Source organism: Anser brachyrhynchus, assembly GCF_964034855.1.
Source record: "Anser brachyrhynchus genome assembly, chromosome: 1".
Classification (NCBI taxonomy): Eukaryota; Metazoa; Chordata; class Aves; order Anseriformes; family Anatidae; genus Anser; species Anser brachyrhynchus.
In genome coordinates this window covers 39,619,158-39,635,348 of record NC_137694.1, presented here as the reverse complement: position 1 = coordinate 39,635,348, position 16,191 = coordinate 39,619,158, and the positions used below count along the sequence as shown (strand labels likewise).

Genomic DNA, 16,191 nt, shown 5'->3' with positions numbered 1-16,191 from the left:
GATAAGAATCGGAGATAGAGGGAAGGAAAACGCAGCCTTTACAGAACTGATCCTGAATCTGGAAATGTTATGTTTTAAATACACAAGCAGATGGCATTTAAATAAATTAGATGCAAAGAAAGGAAAAATTTATATACAGCAGGGAAGAACAGGGAAAGCAAGTTTAACGTATCTGCCAGAGATTTCTGCAGCATTTTTAAGCGATTCTTTTAATGTATATATACCATTTTAACATGTTTGCCAGTATGCATAAAATAAAAGTATCTACAGTGACAATTCACTTGTTTTAATGAAAGTTGTTCAGCCATCTTAATATTTTCATCTTTACGCTGAAAATCATTGGCTTCTTAATGCAAAAATGAAGTTGCTTCAGGCAAGGTACTGCAAACGTAGCATAATTGATTGTGTTAGGATATCTTTTCAGTTACAATATCCTTAGCAAAAGCAATAAAAGGTGAGCACATACATCCCTTTGAATTTCAGTAGCTTACAGAAACTACCTAGTACAGGTGGAAGGTTTACAACTAAGCCAACAGAAACTAGGCAGCAGCAATAGGTTTATTCAGCTCTGTAGTTATACAATTCTTCACATCTTTTGTACAGACAGCAATCTCTGGCCTATTTAAGTCCCACTTTAATGTGTTATAATCTTTTCCAAGACACTGTCATAATCTCCTGAAAGAAACTTCTCATACTCTTTGATGATATATGAAAATATCTGCTTTACGTCTGTATCTATGAGGGTTTTTTATGGCACAGAAGAAAGATGTGAAAGCTCATTTTATACATCTGCATACAGACTTTTAACTATTTCTAATATTCAGGACAGTATAAGTAAGTGGCTACATTTTGTAACTCACTGTACCAGTAATGCATAACTCTTGTTTCAGATTTATTAGGAAATGAAAATATTAATTGTATAGATTTTTTTGGCATACTTTCCTCATCTATTCTCTTTTCAGCACAAAGGATCCTCAGTGAAGAAGAATAACTGTTCTACCAAGAACAATCAAGGAATTTTCCTGACCTTGCTGTTACACTAAGCACAAATGAGGTAAAAATTGTTAAATATAAATGCAAATTTCAAGCTAAAATAAGAAAATAAACAAAAGCAAACAAGTCAGTTTAAGTGAGTCAGTGAACAAAGTGTTTTCTCATTAGTTCTACCTAGTGAAACTTCTGTTTCTCAAAGTAATATATTTGGTGCGTTCAAACCAGCATCTAAAGGAAAACAAATTTTGTCATGGGAGCACATCTGGACAGCATAGTGAACTATCCCAAAGAAGCACAATCCTTCTAACACTGAAAACCTGGAGAGCTACCAGAAATGCTTCTCCAGTGTGGCACACGTACACAAACAAACAAACAGATAAAAGAAACCCCACACCACCACAGAACCACTTGTTTACTATTTTCACTTATTATGTTGATTAAAATATAATAATAATTAAAATTACAGATTCTTACAAGCCCTAATCAGCATGAATATGACGGCAGTGTTTTCAAAATTGCTGCAAAACCAGTTGTTATCTCTGAGAAAGGAATATAGTACAATTATTGCTAAAATCTCTTTTTGGTCTTATCTTTCAGTCTTTCTCCATGGAAGTTGTCATTCCAGCCACTCAGACACACTGAATATGCAGTAGAACTTACAGAGCTCCTCTAAAACTACAGCAAAGCACTCTAAAACACACAGCTAACTACTCTTCAAATGTCAGATGAACCTAGGAGAAGGAAGGCAGGGAGCTAGGCAAACCATAACAAGTTCTAAGTGCTGGGAGTGAGAGGAAAAGCCAAGAGTAAAGTCATTTAAGACTCTTTAGCCTGCTTTCACCAAGAAAATAGGCTAAATGGGTGTTGCTCTCTGAGTTTCAAGCTAAATAAAATTGTGAAACTAGGGTTCTGTAGAGGCTTTGTCATAACATTAACTCTTCCAGGCTTGGGGAGCCAGTGCAGCAATCTACAGGGTTCAGCAAGCATAACACTAGGCAGAGCTAAAGCAAATACAGAACACGTGTTTAGACAAGACTGGAAGAAAAAGTCCATTGCAACCATTTATAACTCATTTTAGACTCATTTGAACTTGTTTCTGAGTCCGGCTTGAAACTTGGTCTTCTTTACGTTTCAAATGAAATGCAAGAGGCCCAATAACCTTTGCCACAATGTTGAATGGAAAGACAATACCACTGAAATGCATTGCTGCTTCAGTAGGCACAACTACCCATTTCAATCAATTCACAACAAAAAGCCTTGGGAAAAAAAAAAAAAAAAGTCTTGCACTCAGACTGCAGATATTAAAAATGTCTGACTGAGCTATGTTGGTGTTGGATGTGGACCAGGATGAAGCAGCACCCTAACCTGCCATATTTTTTTTCACATTTTTTTTCCCCTCAGCACAATGCCTTGGTATTATTGAGCTTCATTCCTGATGCAGGAAAAGCCTCTGCTTCACATACAGTGCAGGAAAACCCCAGCCTGTCAGAATTCAGTCTAGTATCCTTGCTTTTTCCCTGTATTTGTAACTGCTCATTTGTATGTAAACTGGAAGTTTCCTGAAACGAACTTGAAATTATCTTTATTTAAAAGTTGTCACATGATTATAAATATGAACCAGATACATTCAAAAATACAAAAAGTGAAGTAAGACCTAATGAAACTTTCATATTTACTCAAATAGTGTCACTAGAAACATGTTGTTGTTACTCTGTTAGTCGTGTTATACTATTATTGTGTTATGGGTACACAGCTATCTTGAAGGTGCTGTTTAAATACCGTTCACTGTGGAAGATTGCAGAGGTGAACTATATGATTAGGGCAACAACAGTCATTTCCCTTTTCCATCAACAGACAATATACTTGAACAGATTGTATAACACTTCTGTACCATGTTCCACATGTAGAGACTGTCAGGTTTCTACCTCTCAAACCTGCCTATTTCTGAGAAAAAAAAGCCACTATATTTTCCTACATTCTCCTCAGCGTTCTAGTTAACTGATTTAGACCAACCACACTACCTACTTCTATCCAAACTAAATATTCTAGCTATGATTTTTAAAAGGAAAATCCTAGTTTAGCACTTCCTACTGCAACCCAATCTTCCTACATACTGACCAAGGATTCACATATGTTAACCTTCACAAATGCCATCTAAATCTATCACATTCTCCTGTGATGTCATTTTCTATTTCTTCCAAACCCTTCTATAGTTGTTTTTTCTCCACACAGCTCTGATCTCACAGTGCCATGCCCTGCCCAGAAAGTAGCCCTCCCAATATCCTAATGACATACAGCCCCTATCCCATTGTAAAAACTAAGGTTCCCAGTGCCTCACTGTGGGCAGAGGCCTAAGCCGCTTTCCTACGTATGCTAATTTAAGACAAAGTTGCTGGTGAAAGTCTGATGAACTCTCTCAATTCTCAGATCTAACAGATTGTTAACAATCTTCAGAAGAAAAAAAAAAAAAGAAAAGAGAAGAAACAACAAATACAAAAAAAAACTGTGTTCAAAAGTCGGACATGGCCAAGAGGGTTCCTGTTCCAATAATACTATTTTATAGCAGAAATCACTACTACCCTTCAAAATGTGATATTCATAAGTAAACATTATTTCTGGTCAAGAACAGTATGGTTAAGCTAACAAACAGACAATCACTAGCAGCCCTGGAGAAGACAATCACAAATGACAGCTCTGCTGCAGCAGAGTGAAAAGAGCTATGATGAAAACTGCTTTAGCCATGGCTATCTGAAGCGTATTTTGGATTCATGGGTTTTTAGACATTTAACACTCTCTTACCAAGCGGAAGTTCACACATTTTCCTGGCGATTCCCATCATTTCCATAGAGCTTCTGTGTCTGTTAAAGACCTTATTACACTTCATAACTTCTACACAGAGATTCATCCCATCTTTCAGCCACCTAAAAGTCAGACATCAAATTTAAACTAGCCAGATTAGTTTCCTCTCTCCATGGTTAGCAGAGATACCTTCACTGGTACGTCTGCAGGGACGATTCATTTCTCCTAACTATTGATAAAATGCATCTTCTTTTCTGAAGGCATCTACATTTCTCATACGGTAAAGAAATTGGAGTAGACGCTGGTTTTTGATGGCTACTTCTACATTGGTGCCAACTGCTCAAATGACTTATTTATTAGAAACTTATGAAAAATACTCTTTAAATGCCCATGAAGGATGGAGCATGAGGCATTCTCATGCCTCGAAAAAAGCCCTGGCATTTCCATGAAATCTCCGACAATGCAACATTCTGTTGCAATCTCATAACAGCATCACCCTCTTATTATTTTTAATTAATCATTTAAAAGCCAACTGATGTCACAAGCTGATTTAGTTGAGTAGCCAATGGGGTTACTGTAAGATTTGGTCACCTTCTTTTTACTATGGGGTAACTGAACAGCATTACTGGCAGTAATGCTGCTAATCTGAGAATTTTCCTTGTTTGAGAGGTTTGGCTTCTATTCATGTTCTAATTAAGAGGGGAAGGCAATACCTACATAAAAAGAAAACATTTCACTCCAAAGAGGATTATTTCCACCAGGGTCTATTCATCTTATTCTATATAAAGCTGCTTTATTTCCATACATAACTTGTCTTGACTCTCGCAAACAATATCAGACTCAAGCTTGCATCATGCCAAATCACCAGAGAGAGCTCAGCTTCTCCTTAATAAATTCCAAACCAGTTACTATGCCCATTATGGTCCTTATTGTACTAATTACTAGAATAAATTGGCTTACCATTTAACATATTTTAGTGCAATACATTAAGACAAAGTCATATGTGAAGATTTTTTTCCTTTTCTTTCTTATCATTATACGATGGACTGATCTCCCACACATTGTTAGCTTCAGCTTGGTAACTCACAGCGTCTTTTCATATTTCAAAGCACTGTTTCAGTACATTTTGCTAAGGCTGGAGCACGATTTTTTTCCTCTACAGCCCTGACCAGTTGCTGTTTTGAAGTGCTCAGAGTCTAGAAATGTTTAAAAAAAAAAGAAAAGAAAAAAGAAAACCACAGCCTCAAAACAGAAGCTGCAAAGGTCAGGGTAAAAGTGACAGTTTATTCTGCGTACAAATGCACTGTACCAACCAAAATGTGTGCAGAGCCACCAGATGTGTTTCATACAGCTGATCAACGAACATAGTAGGTTTCAGTTCTGCTTCCTAAATGTAGACATCCCATGGAGAGGAGCCCACACAGGAGCAGGGGGTCTGGGGGGAGCTGCCGCCCGTGGGGGACCCGTGCTGGAACAGTTTGCTCCTGTGGAATGGACCCCGTGGTACGGAGCCGTGTGGGAGCAGTTCTTGAAGAGCTGCTGCCTGTGGGCAGCCCCCGCAGGCTCAGTTCGGGAAGGATGGCATCCCATGGGAGGGACCCCACGTGGAGCAGGGGCAGAGAGTGCCCAAGAAGGAGCAGCAGAGACGAAGAAGTGTTAGGGACTGACTGCAGCCCCCATTCCCCGTTCCCCTGCTCTGCTCAGGGGGAGGAGGTAAAAGAAGGTGGATAGGGAGAAGGTGTTTTTAGTGTTGTTTTTTTTTTAGTTTCTCACTGCTCAAGCTTGCTAGTAATATGTAATAAATTATATTAGTCTCCCTATGTTGAGTCTGTTTTGCCTGCAATGATTGTTGCATGATCTCCCTGTCCTTATCTCAACCCTTGAGCCATTTTCATCATATTTTCTCCCCCTTTTCCTTTGGGGAGGGGGAGTGAGAGAGTGGTTGTGGTGGAGCTCAGCTGCCCAGCTGAGTAAAACCACCAAACGTTCCTTTCCCTCCCTCCTACAGAGGTGTGATGGATTCTCTCTCAGTGGAAGAGACTGGACATCTTTCAAAAAGATTGTGTATCACTCAGATCAAAACTATAACCATGATGTCATAAGAATGCTATGAAACTCTACAAGCCCTTAGGATGCTGGAGGTCAGATCAGATCAGCATTTCTTCAATTCTTTGGTTGGCAACCTCTTAATCAAGAGGCAACCAAACAAACTGCTGACAATCATTTTCAAACGCTCTTAAGACAAGACCAGAAAAGTACTACATAGTGTTTTCATGTTATAGATGGAGAAACAAAAACGAGTTATCTTGGTTGGTTAGGGAACCAGGGAACAGAGCACATGTACATGAGTTTCCTTTAAAAATCAGAACAGTTCCCCTTTGAACCTTTTCTTTATATGGTTAAGCATTTTTTTTATATTGCAGGAAACGGTTTAAACTCTTGTATGACACTTTAAAAACTGAACCCTGTTCTTCAAAAATATTCAAAGAGCAACTGTTAATGGTCCAATCTTGTCTTCCATTGTGCAGCCCGTTCACTGAATCCCTCGGAAAATCACTTTCTGGGATTGCATTGAGAACTTTAAAGTGTTTCATGCTGCATAATGAAAACAAGAACTTATCATTTTTGCGTAAAGTAATTAATACCTTGAACACACCTGAAAAAAATAAAATGTGTCAGACGCAACCCCAAAGTTGCTGTGCAGCAATTCTATAGAGAGACTTTCTAAGGTCCAGAAAAATATATTATTTTTTAAGATATATTTTAACACTATAATGTTCACACACATTATAATATTCATATATTAAATATTGGTTCATCTCTACAGGCCTGAAGACAAAACAGCAAGGGGATTCACTTTCACCCAGCCTTTCTGTAACATATACATAATAGTGGATTCATCAGTCGTTCATCTTTCCACATTTCACAACACTTTCAAAGGGGAAAATAAAAGGCTTTCTGCAAAGCCTAAGGTTGTCCCCAACCCTACATACCTTATTCACAGCTCTCCATCACTAAATTGCCTTAGATACTTCTCTTTCCCAGGTCTGCACATTGTGAAAATTTAATGTTACTACCCACACTTAAGTTGAGCTCAGGGGTAATAAAACTTTCTTCCTGTTACTTAGGCAGCTTCAGTGGGAGAGTCTGCCCACATAAGATTTGAACCATCCTCAGGAAGATCTCCCCTCTGCTGATGATGTAAGGAACACATCTAGGGCAACAAGCTAGCTAATTTAGACATCCTAGCTGAACGTTGGATGACTACAGTTGAATGATTCCTAGCACGTCTTTGAGTTAGGCACCATGCCTCTAACCCTTGAGAGTCCTATGTTTCTTTACACGTCTAACGCATAATTGCTATGCTAATTACATGGGTGTCTAAATACAGTACTCAGAATAAAAGAAAGTGAGTTTTAAAATGAGTTTTCAGAGAAGCAGCAAATGCATCCCACTAACATTGCAATCCTACAGTCCCATTACAGGGAAAAAAAAATATCTCAGAAATCCAAAAATCTTCACCTGGGTAACTTGTTTATGCAGTACATGCAACATTTTGTCAGTCCTTCATAACTGGACCTGTATAAAGTTTCTTAGTTCCAGTATATGAAATATTCTGTAAAAGAAATTCTGTAGCCTTTTAGTAGAAACGCTTTACTCTTTCTGGAAGACTATGAACATAGGGATAGCTCTGCCTATTCAGTCAAAAGGACTAGCCAGATCAGTATTCTCCTTTCCAGCAGCAGCCATAAGCAGATGCTAAAAAAAGAGAAAGACCAGGGAAGTATGTATAGCACTCTCTTGAGTATTTCCCAGCTTCTGTTTTCAGACCAGGGGATGTTCTCCAATGGAGCTCCTTTCCAAATACTTGTCTATGCCTCCATTTGGACCTCTGGATTGCATCTACAATCTCTTCTGATGAGTTTCACAAATCTACCACCTGCCACAGTAACTGCAGTTTTTAGTGTTCTCTGCACTTGTCTCCTGCCAGCCTCATTGTATGGCCCTTTATTCTTGGCTGGAAGAAACAGTCAGCCCCTCCACCCCATATCATTCACAGCTTAAAGAGTCACAACTGTCCAAGTGTGAAAAGCTCTTGCTTACCTAATCATTCCCCACAGGGAAACTATTCCAATCTCAAAGATCCTTGTAAGAAAAAGCTCTACACATTAAGAAAATGCTTTGTGTATTGCAAACCGGATTAAAATTAAATATGTAACACAAATACAGAAATGTATTTTATATTCACCAGCCATAGAAACACAATTAAAAACCCTACCGCATATCTTTTCAGAATTAAGCAAAGCCCAATGCCTTATCCACCTCTCATTTTAAGTAGTGTTTATAATGATATTATAGTCTTGGAGAAATCTGTTTTTTAAAGAACTGACTTATTTTTCAGAAATGAAATTCATATGAGAATTATTAGTTTAAAACCCTACACAAGCACCTTCCAGTTCAGAGTATGATGTGGAAAAAAAGAGCACATATCTACAAGCTAAGTAGAACTTTTAACTGTGGAAATTGGTTATTCAAATGAGAAAAATCCCCAATTCACATTCATTACCATAATTCACATCAATTGGCAAACAAATCTACTGTTCCAGTATATTCAGAAGTCAGCACAGGCCATTTAAGTCCAAAAAATGCTAGTCACTAGGTGGAAAAATGGTTCCCCCCCATTCTCCACAGTTCCCAATCATAATAAAGGCTGCTAAGAAGTCAGAGAAGCCCACAACAGGCGACAGCAACTACAAACATCTGACTGCAAATAAGTAAAGCAAAAAAGCCTGGCCAAAAGACAGTCAAGTAGACAAAACTGTCAGGACCAAGTGGTTCCTGTACAGCACCCTAGCTGACTTACTACAGTGTCAGATGATGAACAATACCAAGGGTCTGTGGAAAGGGATCTCAGTGATACGTGAACAAATGAACACAGGTCCTTTTGATATAGCAACACCTCTGAAGCCTAACTGTCCTCAACTATGCCCACTATACACAGAGTTCAAATGGACAACCCTGTACACAAAAGCCTTAATGAAGTACACAATGCTTTGCAATGATGATAGAAGTGCACCAGCTGACACTCCCAAGGTTTTTTGCTTCAGAAAGCACAGGCATGTTTTCTGTATCAACACATTTTCACCATGCACACTCCCTCACCTCCCAGACTATTGGCCCTAACCTTCCATTTCCCAGTAAAAAAATAAAATAAATCAGCACTCCTTCAGGTTAAAGGCACTAGCATATGCTTAAACTTGGTGATCTTAGTGTTCTGTTGAACCGGAAACAAAGGTACCTATGTCATATTCAAAGAAATTTTTCAAAAATACATCACAGAGAGCGTTGAAATTTTACTTATTATATTTACATTTAATAAATTTAACTTTATTATCGTGTAACAATCTTTCCAAATATTTCCTGTAGTATCACTACAGGATAACTCAAGTTTTCAACCAGTGCTTCATATTAACACAATTTTGCTATAAACACTTGATGAAAAAATACATCTTTACTTGTGACTATTCCTCCTAATCTGGTACAAGGACATCCAAACTAGAACATACTCACTTCCAATGAGATGTTTTAAAAAGATATGCCACAGCATAATGATAACCCATAAAGTATGTTGAGTTGAAAGGCCATATGTTGTAATTGTGAAAGATATTCTGAAACAGATACAGCCACTAGTGCCTGCTGTTACCTGGCATCCACAGTAAAATACCTGAAGTAACGATCGGAGTCCCACTGTTCTTTTTATTCAGAGGAAAGTTTTTGATTATTTTTGCCTTTTAAATTTTTGGCACCAGTAAGTCTGTAACTTCCAGTGTGAGTAACTTCCATACCTGAAGCCAGGTATGAAAGATACACAGGAAATCTGATGCACGTGCCATGTTTAATAAACCCATCTGCATATACCTCCAAGCGAACACGGCCTGTAACCCATCATTTAAAGAGAACAAGAAACAAATACCACAACATTCTAATAAAAAATTCATGCGACACCCTCATCTAGCAACATCAATTACTTTATCTATCTCCTACACCGTTAGTTGTAAGACTAATAATGCTACTCAGCAGGCAAGGGTTTTAATGAAATAGACCCTGAGTTCCTGGGAGGATCACCTGTTGTTCCAACTGTAACACTTCTGATCAAATACAAGCTTTCTTCCCGCTGCTGAGCAATAGACTTTTCTGGATCTTGATCAAACATGCCCCTAAGGAGGGAGGGTGTAATAATATGGTGTAAAATATTCAAGCATATAGGAGAACAAATGACTGTGGTGAAAGGGAGGAGGAGAGGAAACTATTTCAAAAATAATAGAAATTGACAGCTTCAACATTTAAGTCACTTGGGCAGCAAAACAAGTTCACAGCAGTTCTTTCAGTAAGCAACAATACAATTAAGCATATGTTAGCCATCATTAATAAACAACATGAACTAGCATAACAAATACTGCCTTATGCTGTTAGAGGCTCCCATTTCTACAAATATTTCCAATTCTGTTCCCCACCTAAGGCTAAGGCCTCAAGTTATAAATATTACAGACCAAATGTCTCCCAGTGACTTTCTAACGAAAGGGAGGACAAAATATATATATATTTAAAAAAAAAAGAAAGGATGAAGAAGAAACTAAACAGTAGTTACAGTTGCCACATTCTCTTCCTAGTGTTCCACTGCCTAACATACCCAAGTGCTGTATGCTTTCTGCTCCTTTTAGTGCAAGACAGGAGAGGGGACAAATTGGCTTCCCTTCCTCTCCAGGGAAAAGAGAAAAACTCCTTACTTATTGATCCTTCCAAATTAACCCAGACATTCCTTACCTTGAAACCTAGTAAATTCCAGTCTTAAATCTCCTTTAAAAAAGCTGACAGTGTCCCAAGCTCCAACTGAACTTCATGTTCTAGGGGAAATCTTACCTAATTTTGGCAGGGAATAGGGCACTTTAAAATAATCTTCATAAAATTCAATTAGTCTTCTTGTAATATTTAGAGCATAGTCCCCTGATCCTCTTCGGATTGCATCAGGCCTTGCATACAATCGTACCTGTTAAAAAACAAAGCGATAGACTGATCATTTCAGTGTCTACATATTAAAGTTCTGCTACCTGCAGAGGTGAACTACTCTAAGGTCGTTGTGAGGTGGCAGGGTTATTCCCCTACAGCGAGATGTAGCTGTCATCAGCTTGTCAAAACATGCTGTGGCTGAAAAATGGAACTTAGACAATTAAGGTTAAAAAGTTGAGAAGTCACAATCTCCTGCTTGTTTGTGTTGCCGAATAAAAGAATTAACACTGTTTGCATCAAAATAAATATTCAAAGAAAACGCTTACATGTGTTTGCTAGAGATATGATGGTAGGGTGGATTAGTATAATGGTTCTCTGCCTACACTGAATGTAGGCAAGATGCAGTGGCTCAGTAGGAGGAAGTTCACGGTTTGTTAAAGGCACATTACATCGAACCCTGAAAGTATTAGTAGACTGTGAAGAAAAAAAACGATCGTTCTCCTTTCTTTTCTCTGGCAGTGACACAGTTACCCTCAACAAGCTACAAAACGCTGCAAAACAACCATTTATAAGCTCATTCTCATACACAAACAATTAACATTCCCCAAACCTCCATGACTGCTTCAGGCCTGTTTTCAGCAAGCAGTAAGTTAAAGCTGTTTATACAAGTCATGGGCTGCTGTGTTCGGTATAGAATTGCGCACACATCTGCCTGCATGGAGCATCAAGCTGACCAGCTCCTGTTCAGATGAAAAACGTAGCGCAAGGCACCACAAGGTTATTTGTTATTCCCTGTCCTATATAGAGATGACATACAGCTTATGACAACTGTTAACCAAGAAAGGCATAGAAAGGGGGGCCACTTTCCATACTCCCTCTTCACATGCAGCCTAATGGCCGCAGCCAGTGATGGATGAAGCGTGTGCTTTGTCACTGGTGGCTGTGGCAGAAGGTCTCTCCCTGCCGTTCATAATGACCTAATGCTTCCTGTGGTAGGATTTAATCCCACTCAGGGTTCCACGGAAAGCACCAGGGCAGAAAACAGAAAATATCAATGCAAACATGAAGTGGAAATTTCAGTTTGGAAAGGTTTCTACATGCCCTGTTCTGAACCAAAAAAAAAAAAAAAATTATGGGATTTTCAGCTTCAGTGAGAGCATTACCAAATATTGCTTTACTGCTCATTTCCTGAACCAGTTCAGTTACCTAAGTGGAAACCAGATATCAAATATCAATGCACTGCACCTGTCAATTCTGTTTTAAACCACTATCTGTTTTTATGGTCATTCAGACACGTTGCTCTGCTTTGCTACTAACTGTGTCCATCTTTATATTTATACCTTTGTGTCATATTACAGATCCAGTACACAATCAGCCATACACAGTTATGATTGTAAGGCAAAATGGATAACACAGTGTAACCTAATGAGACATGTAATAAAGCAGACTTCTCATAATCACCACCTGAAAGCATATAAAACATTATCTAAACACCTCAAAGTCACTATATCCATTTATTGCTTCCTTCCAAAGTTAACAGTGGCATGTATATTAAACATTCCCTATCAGCTAAACTACGCATAATTTTTTAATAAAATAGGGATTAACTACAAACTTCCTAATTCAAACTTCTTGAAACCTTTAGTTTATGAAATGATGGTAAGAATCACAATTAAATTTGTGATGAACACTGTCGTGTATCATTAAACCTTTATACACAATTTTGCATAATTGCTTTACTGGCACAGTTGACTGTATCAGCATATTAGAAAAAGAAGAGTCAGCCAACCAGGTATGCAAAAAATCATTCAATTTGACAGTGGCCAAATGTGTCCATTATAAGGATTAGGACAACAGAAGAGAAGAAAATAAAAAAAGTACGTAAAAGAAAAATCAAGGCTCAACGTGTGCCTTTTGGCAAATGCAGAAAAGGCATTTAAAGGTGTTTAAGATGGCACCCAGGTATCAAAGCTCAAAAACTGCAATGATACAAATTTTCATTTGATACCTGCCTAATGTTGAATATAGTTCTATTTTTTTTCCCCATGAAGTGCATCTCTGCCTGCTTAGAACAGCTCCAGACCAACAAGGCTGTATTGCTTAACACTCCTAAGCTGGAACACAGCTCAGAAATTATCTGTGCTGTTGCCCAGGTCTTTTAAGCTTTGAGGCAAGAGGCATTCCCAAAGCATGCCAGCCACTTTCAGATGACAGGATGGCTCTACACAAAATGCAGCTGATGCTGACACTCTCTTCTACAACAAATCTTCTTTGGCTACTTCACATGATAGTTATTCATGTGCCCCAAGCTATGGAAGACTGAACTTTAGCTTCTCCCACTTTCTTAAGGAATTCAAAATTACATGTCCCAATAAAATACTATAAATACTTCTTTATAGGCTTTTCTGAACAAAAGTGGTTGTATACAGGTTTAGTCTTCACCTGTCATATCTAATGATTCCCACTGTTAAGAAAAGAAATCAAAATTCTGTCCAGAAAGGTTGTGAAGGGAAATAAAGGAGTAAATGGTAACTAGGTGGTGGTGGCACTCACACCAGAAGACAGCCTCCTGGGAGCTGGGTCTGTTTCTGCCTTCCACCCAACATCCACTGAACATAAAACGTATGAAGAAACCTTGGACTCACTCAAAGAAAATTCCCTCTGGGTGAGCAGAGGGCTGCTGCATGGGGCTACCTGTGGCTCTGATCACCCGGCTGGCTGTTTCAGGTGATGCTTTCAAAGGTGTCTCCCTCATTCACAATATGAGGAGCTTGGTCCAGATCTCAGTCTGAGGGCAGGTACATATAAGCTTGACATCAAAGCCCCTAATTTCTATATGCCAATGTTCCTTAATAGGTATAGGCTCATCTTGGCCATCACTGTTTTACCTCTAAGTCCATAAAATAGGGAATGTGTTATTTCCTTAGCTTATACAAACATGCTCAGCGTTAAGCAATAAAGACTGTAAAGTGTTCAGATACTGCTCTAACAAGGAGCTTCAGCAGATAAACCAGAATGAAGATTAAGACACAAGATCTGTGTTTAGCATACTTTTTTTTTTTCCACTTGTTTACTGCTTTCATTTCAGAAGGCAGATAAGCTGCATTACTTTGTAACTAAATATGTTGGACTGAACAACAGTGCATAATTATTACATACTTTCCCCACAGGCTGTTTGATCACTACACTGGAGAATTTGATTTTACATTAATTTAAATAAGAAAACAAACAGATAATTTTCTGCAGGGTCAGACCTAAATATAAATAAAAGTAGTACGTGTTCTGCTATGCAAGATAAAGAGGATTCTAGCTTATCTGCATAATTCATCACCTACTGCAATGGCACAAGTGTATATGGACCACTCACAAAGAAAGGGCTCACAGTATCGATATTCACTTTGAAATAACATTGTTTTCTGATTTCTTCAGCTCTCTTTTGTATTTGTGCTCCCTTAACCAGATGTCGCACACATTCTTACACATGTAAATCAGAATGCCGTATCAGACTTGATATGAAGGGAAAGTCTGGTGTATTTTACAACTTGAGCTTCACTCTGTGAGTAGAGAGAGAAAGGTGCCCTGGAAGGCTTGCAGACAAAGACACTTTCACAGTAAGGGTGGTCACCAAAACTAAACCAGCAAAGCTTCGTCTTGAAAGCTTCAAAGGCACCTGTTTATCTCCCTAATCTATAGTAGAAACTTAGACCCTCCGTTTAGAAGACTACTTCCAGCTATGACTTTGATAAAAGTTAGATGCCTACACTAAATGTACTCAGTTTTGGTTCATGATCTTGTCTTCCACCAAAATCAGTACAATTAGCTGTTTATTTGTAGCCATGTACCCACAATGAATGTCTACACAGCATTTCAAGATCAGTACTCATGGATCTCTGGGGCTTGGAGTTATGCAGGCGATGTTAGGAATAATTCTTTATGCCATTGATAACTACAAAACACATTTAGAATGCTGCAGCTGCAAAGTTAAGGACTTGGAAGTTTAAAAATGTTCATCATCAAGACAACCCACACAAACCATTTCCTCTTGCATACCTGCATTTGGGTGCAGTCCTTGATTACATAATCAAATGCTGTCTTTTATTGCATGACTTTTGCTTCTTTCAAAAATGGACAGTTATTTGATTTCCCTTTATTACCCTTTTTATACAGTAACCTGAGAGTATGCTACTGCCTTGCAAATATAAGTGAAGCTCTTTTCCACAGGCTTTGCAAGATTAGGTGATATTAATATTTTCATCTAAGAAAATGGAGAACAAAGGAAGACAAATTCTGGGTGCTTATTTTGACACTTCTCAGTGTCAAGTATAATTAATATCTTTATAGCACACATTGAAAACACTGTTCCCATTACATCTTACTGCAGCGGTGAACACTTTACACAGCTTTGAGTCTGGTCACAGGTGTCTTAGTTTGGGTATTAAGAAAATTAGTAACACACGATTAGTAACTAAATGAGACTGTGTCAGTTTATGTAATTCACTCAGCATCTCATAGCAGCTCTGGTGGCAGAGGAAGGGAGGGAGCCCGAAGATGGCACAGCCTCACAGCCACCTGACAGCCTGCACCAACCTCCTCCCAAATATTGCGATAGATGAGGCAGGGGCTGTTGAGACAACAGACATATTTGTTATTCAGTGGTGCTGTCCTGATGTCACATTGTTCCTCGTGTCTAAATGAGGCAAATATAGGAAAAATTTTGTGTGTGATCATTGTAGTAATGATATTTTCGTAATACCTATAAATATGTGGACAAACCAAAGTTCACATGGTGAAACAACTCTGTAAATTTTGAGGTGTGATTTTTTTTTTCCTTCTTTCCATCTCTATTTGCAATCATTAACAATCTTTCAACAGAATTTCTGACTTAAGAAAAAAAAAAAATCACCCCCTCGTAAATCTCTTGAATGGAACATACTTCCTATGACCAGACTGAAGAGCTAGATCTGCATCTTCAGCCCTACAGCCCAGACCTTCCCTTCAGCATTTATAATGCGCTGCTGTTCTTATACAGTGCAGCCATGGATGCAGGAGACACGACACACTTTGCCAGAAATCATTTTCACTTTTGTAAACAGCAGAGCAAGAAGTTAGAGTTCCCAAATGAAATTGCTGCACTGCGTATTTTCTCATTCCTTTCTAACATGAGCAAAACAGCATTATTTCCCCTTGTTTCCTTCCAAGAAACCCTGAGCTATTTTCAGCAGAACTTTAAATGATGGCAATACAACAACCACAATCAGATACCATCATGGAAAAATCATCCTTGAAGACTAATTAAGGAATATTAGTAACCTAATCCAGGTTCTTAGAATGACTTTGGCAGCATTATCAGCTAAATCATAAAATGTTCCTGAAACTTGTATGGTAAATTCC

The 16,191-nt window shown here is 38.4% G+C and overlaps 1 protein-coding gene across 4 annotated transcripts in view; it reads right to left on the bottom strand.

The window, feature by feature from the left end:
* TRHDE (thyrotropin releasing hormone degrading enzyme) overlaps positions 1 to 16,191 on the bottom strand; it is a 208,250-nt gene that overhangs the window by 157,700 nt on the left and 34,359 nt on the right. For all 4 annotated transcript variants that reach the window (XM_080576967.1, XM_080576968.1, XM_080576969.1 and 1 more), the window contains exon 3: positions 10,714 to 10,840. In XM_080576967.1, coding sequence (XP_080433093.1) covers positions 10,714 to 10,840 — 127 coding nt within the window. The remainder of the gene's footprint in view (positions 1 to 10,713; positions 10,841 to 16,191) is intronic.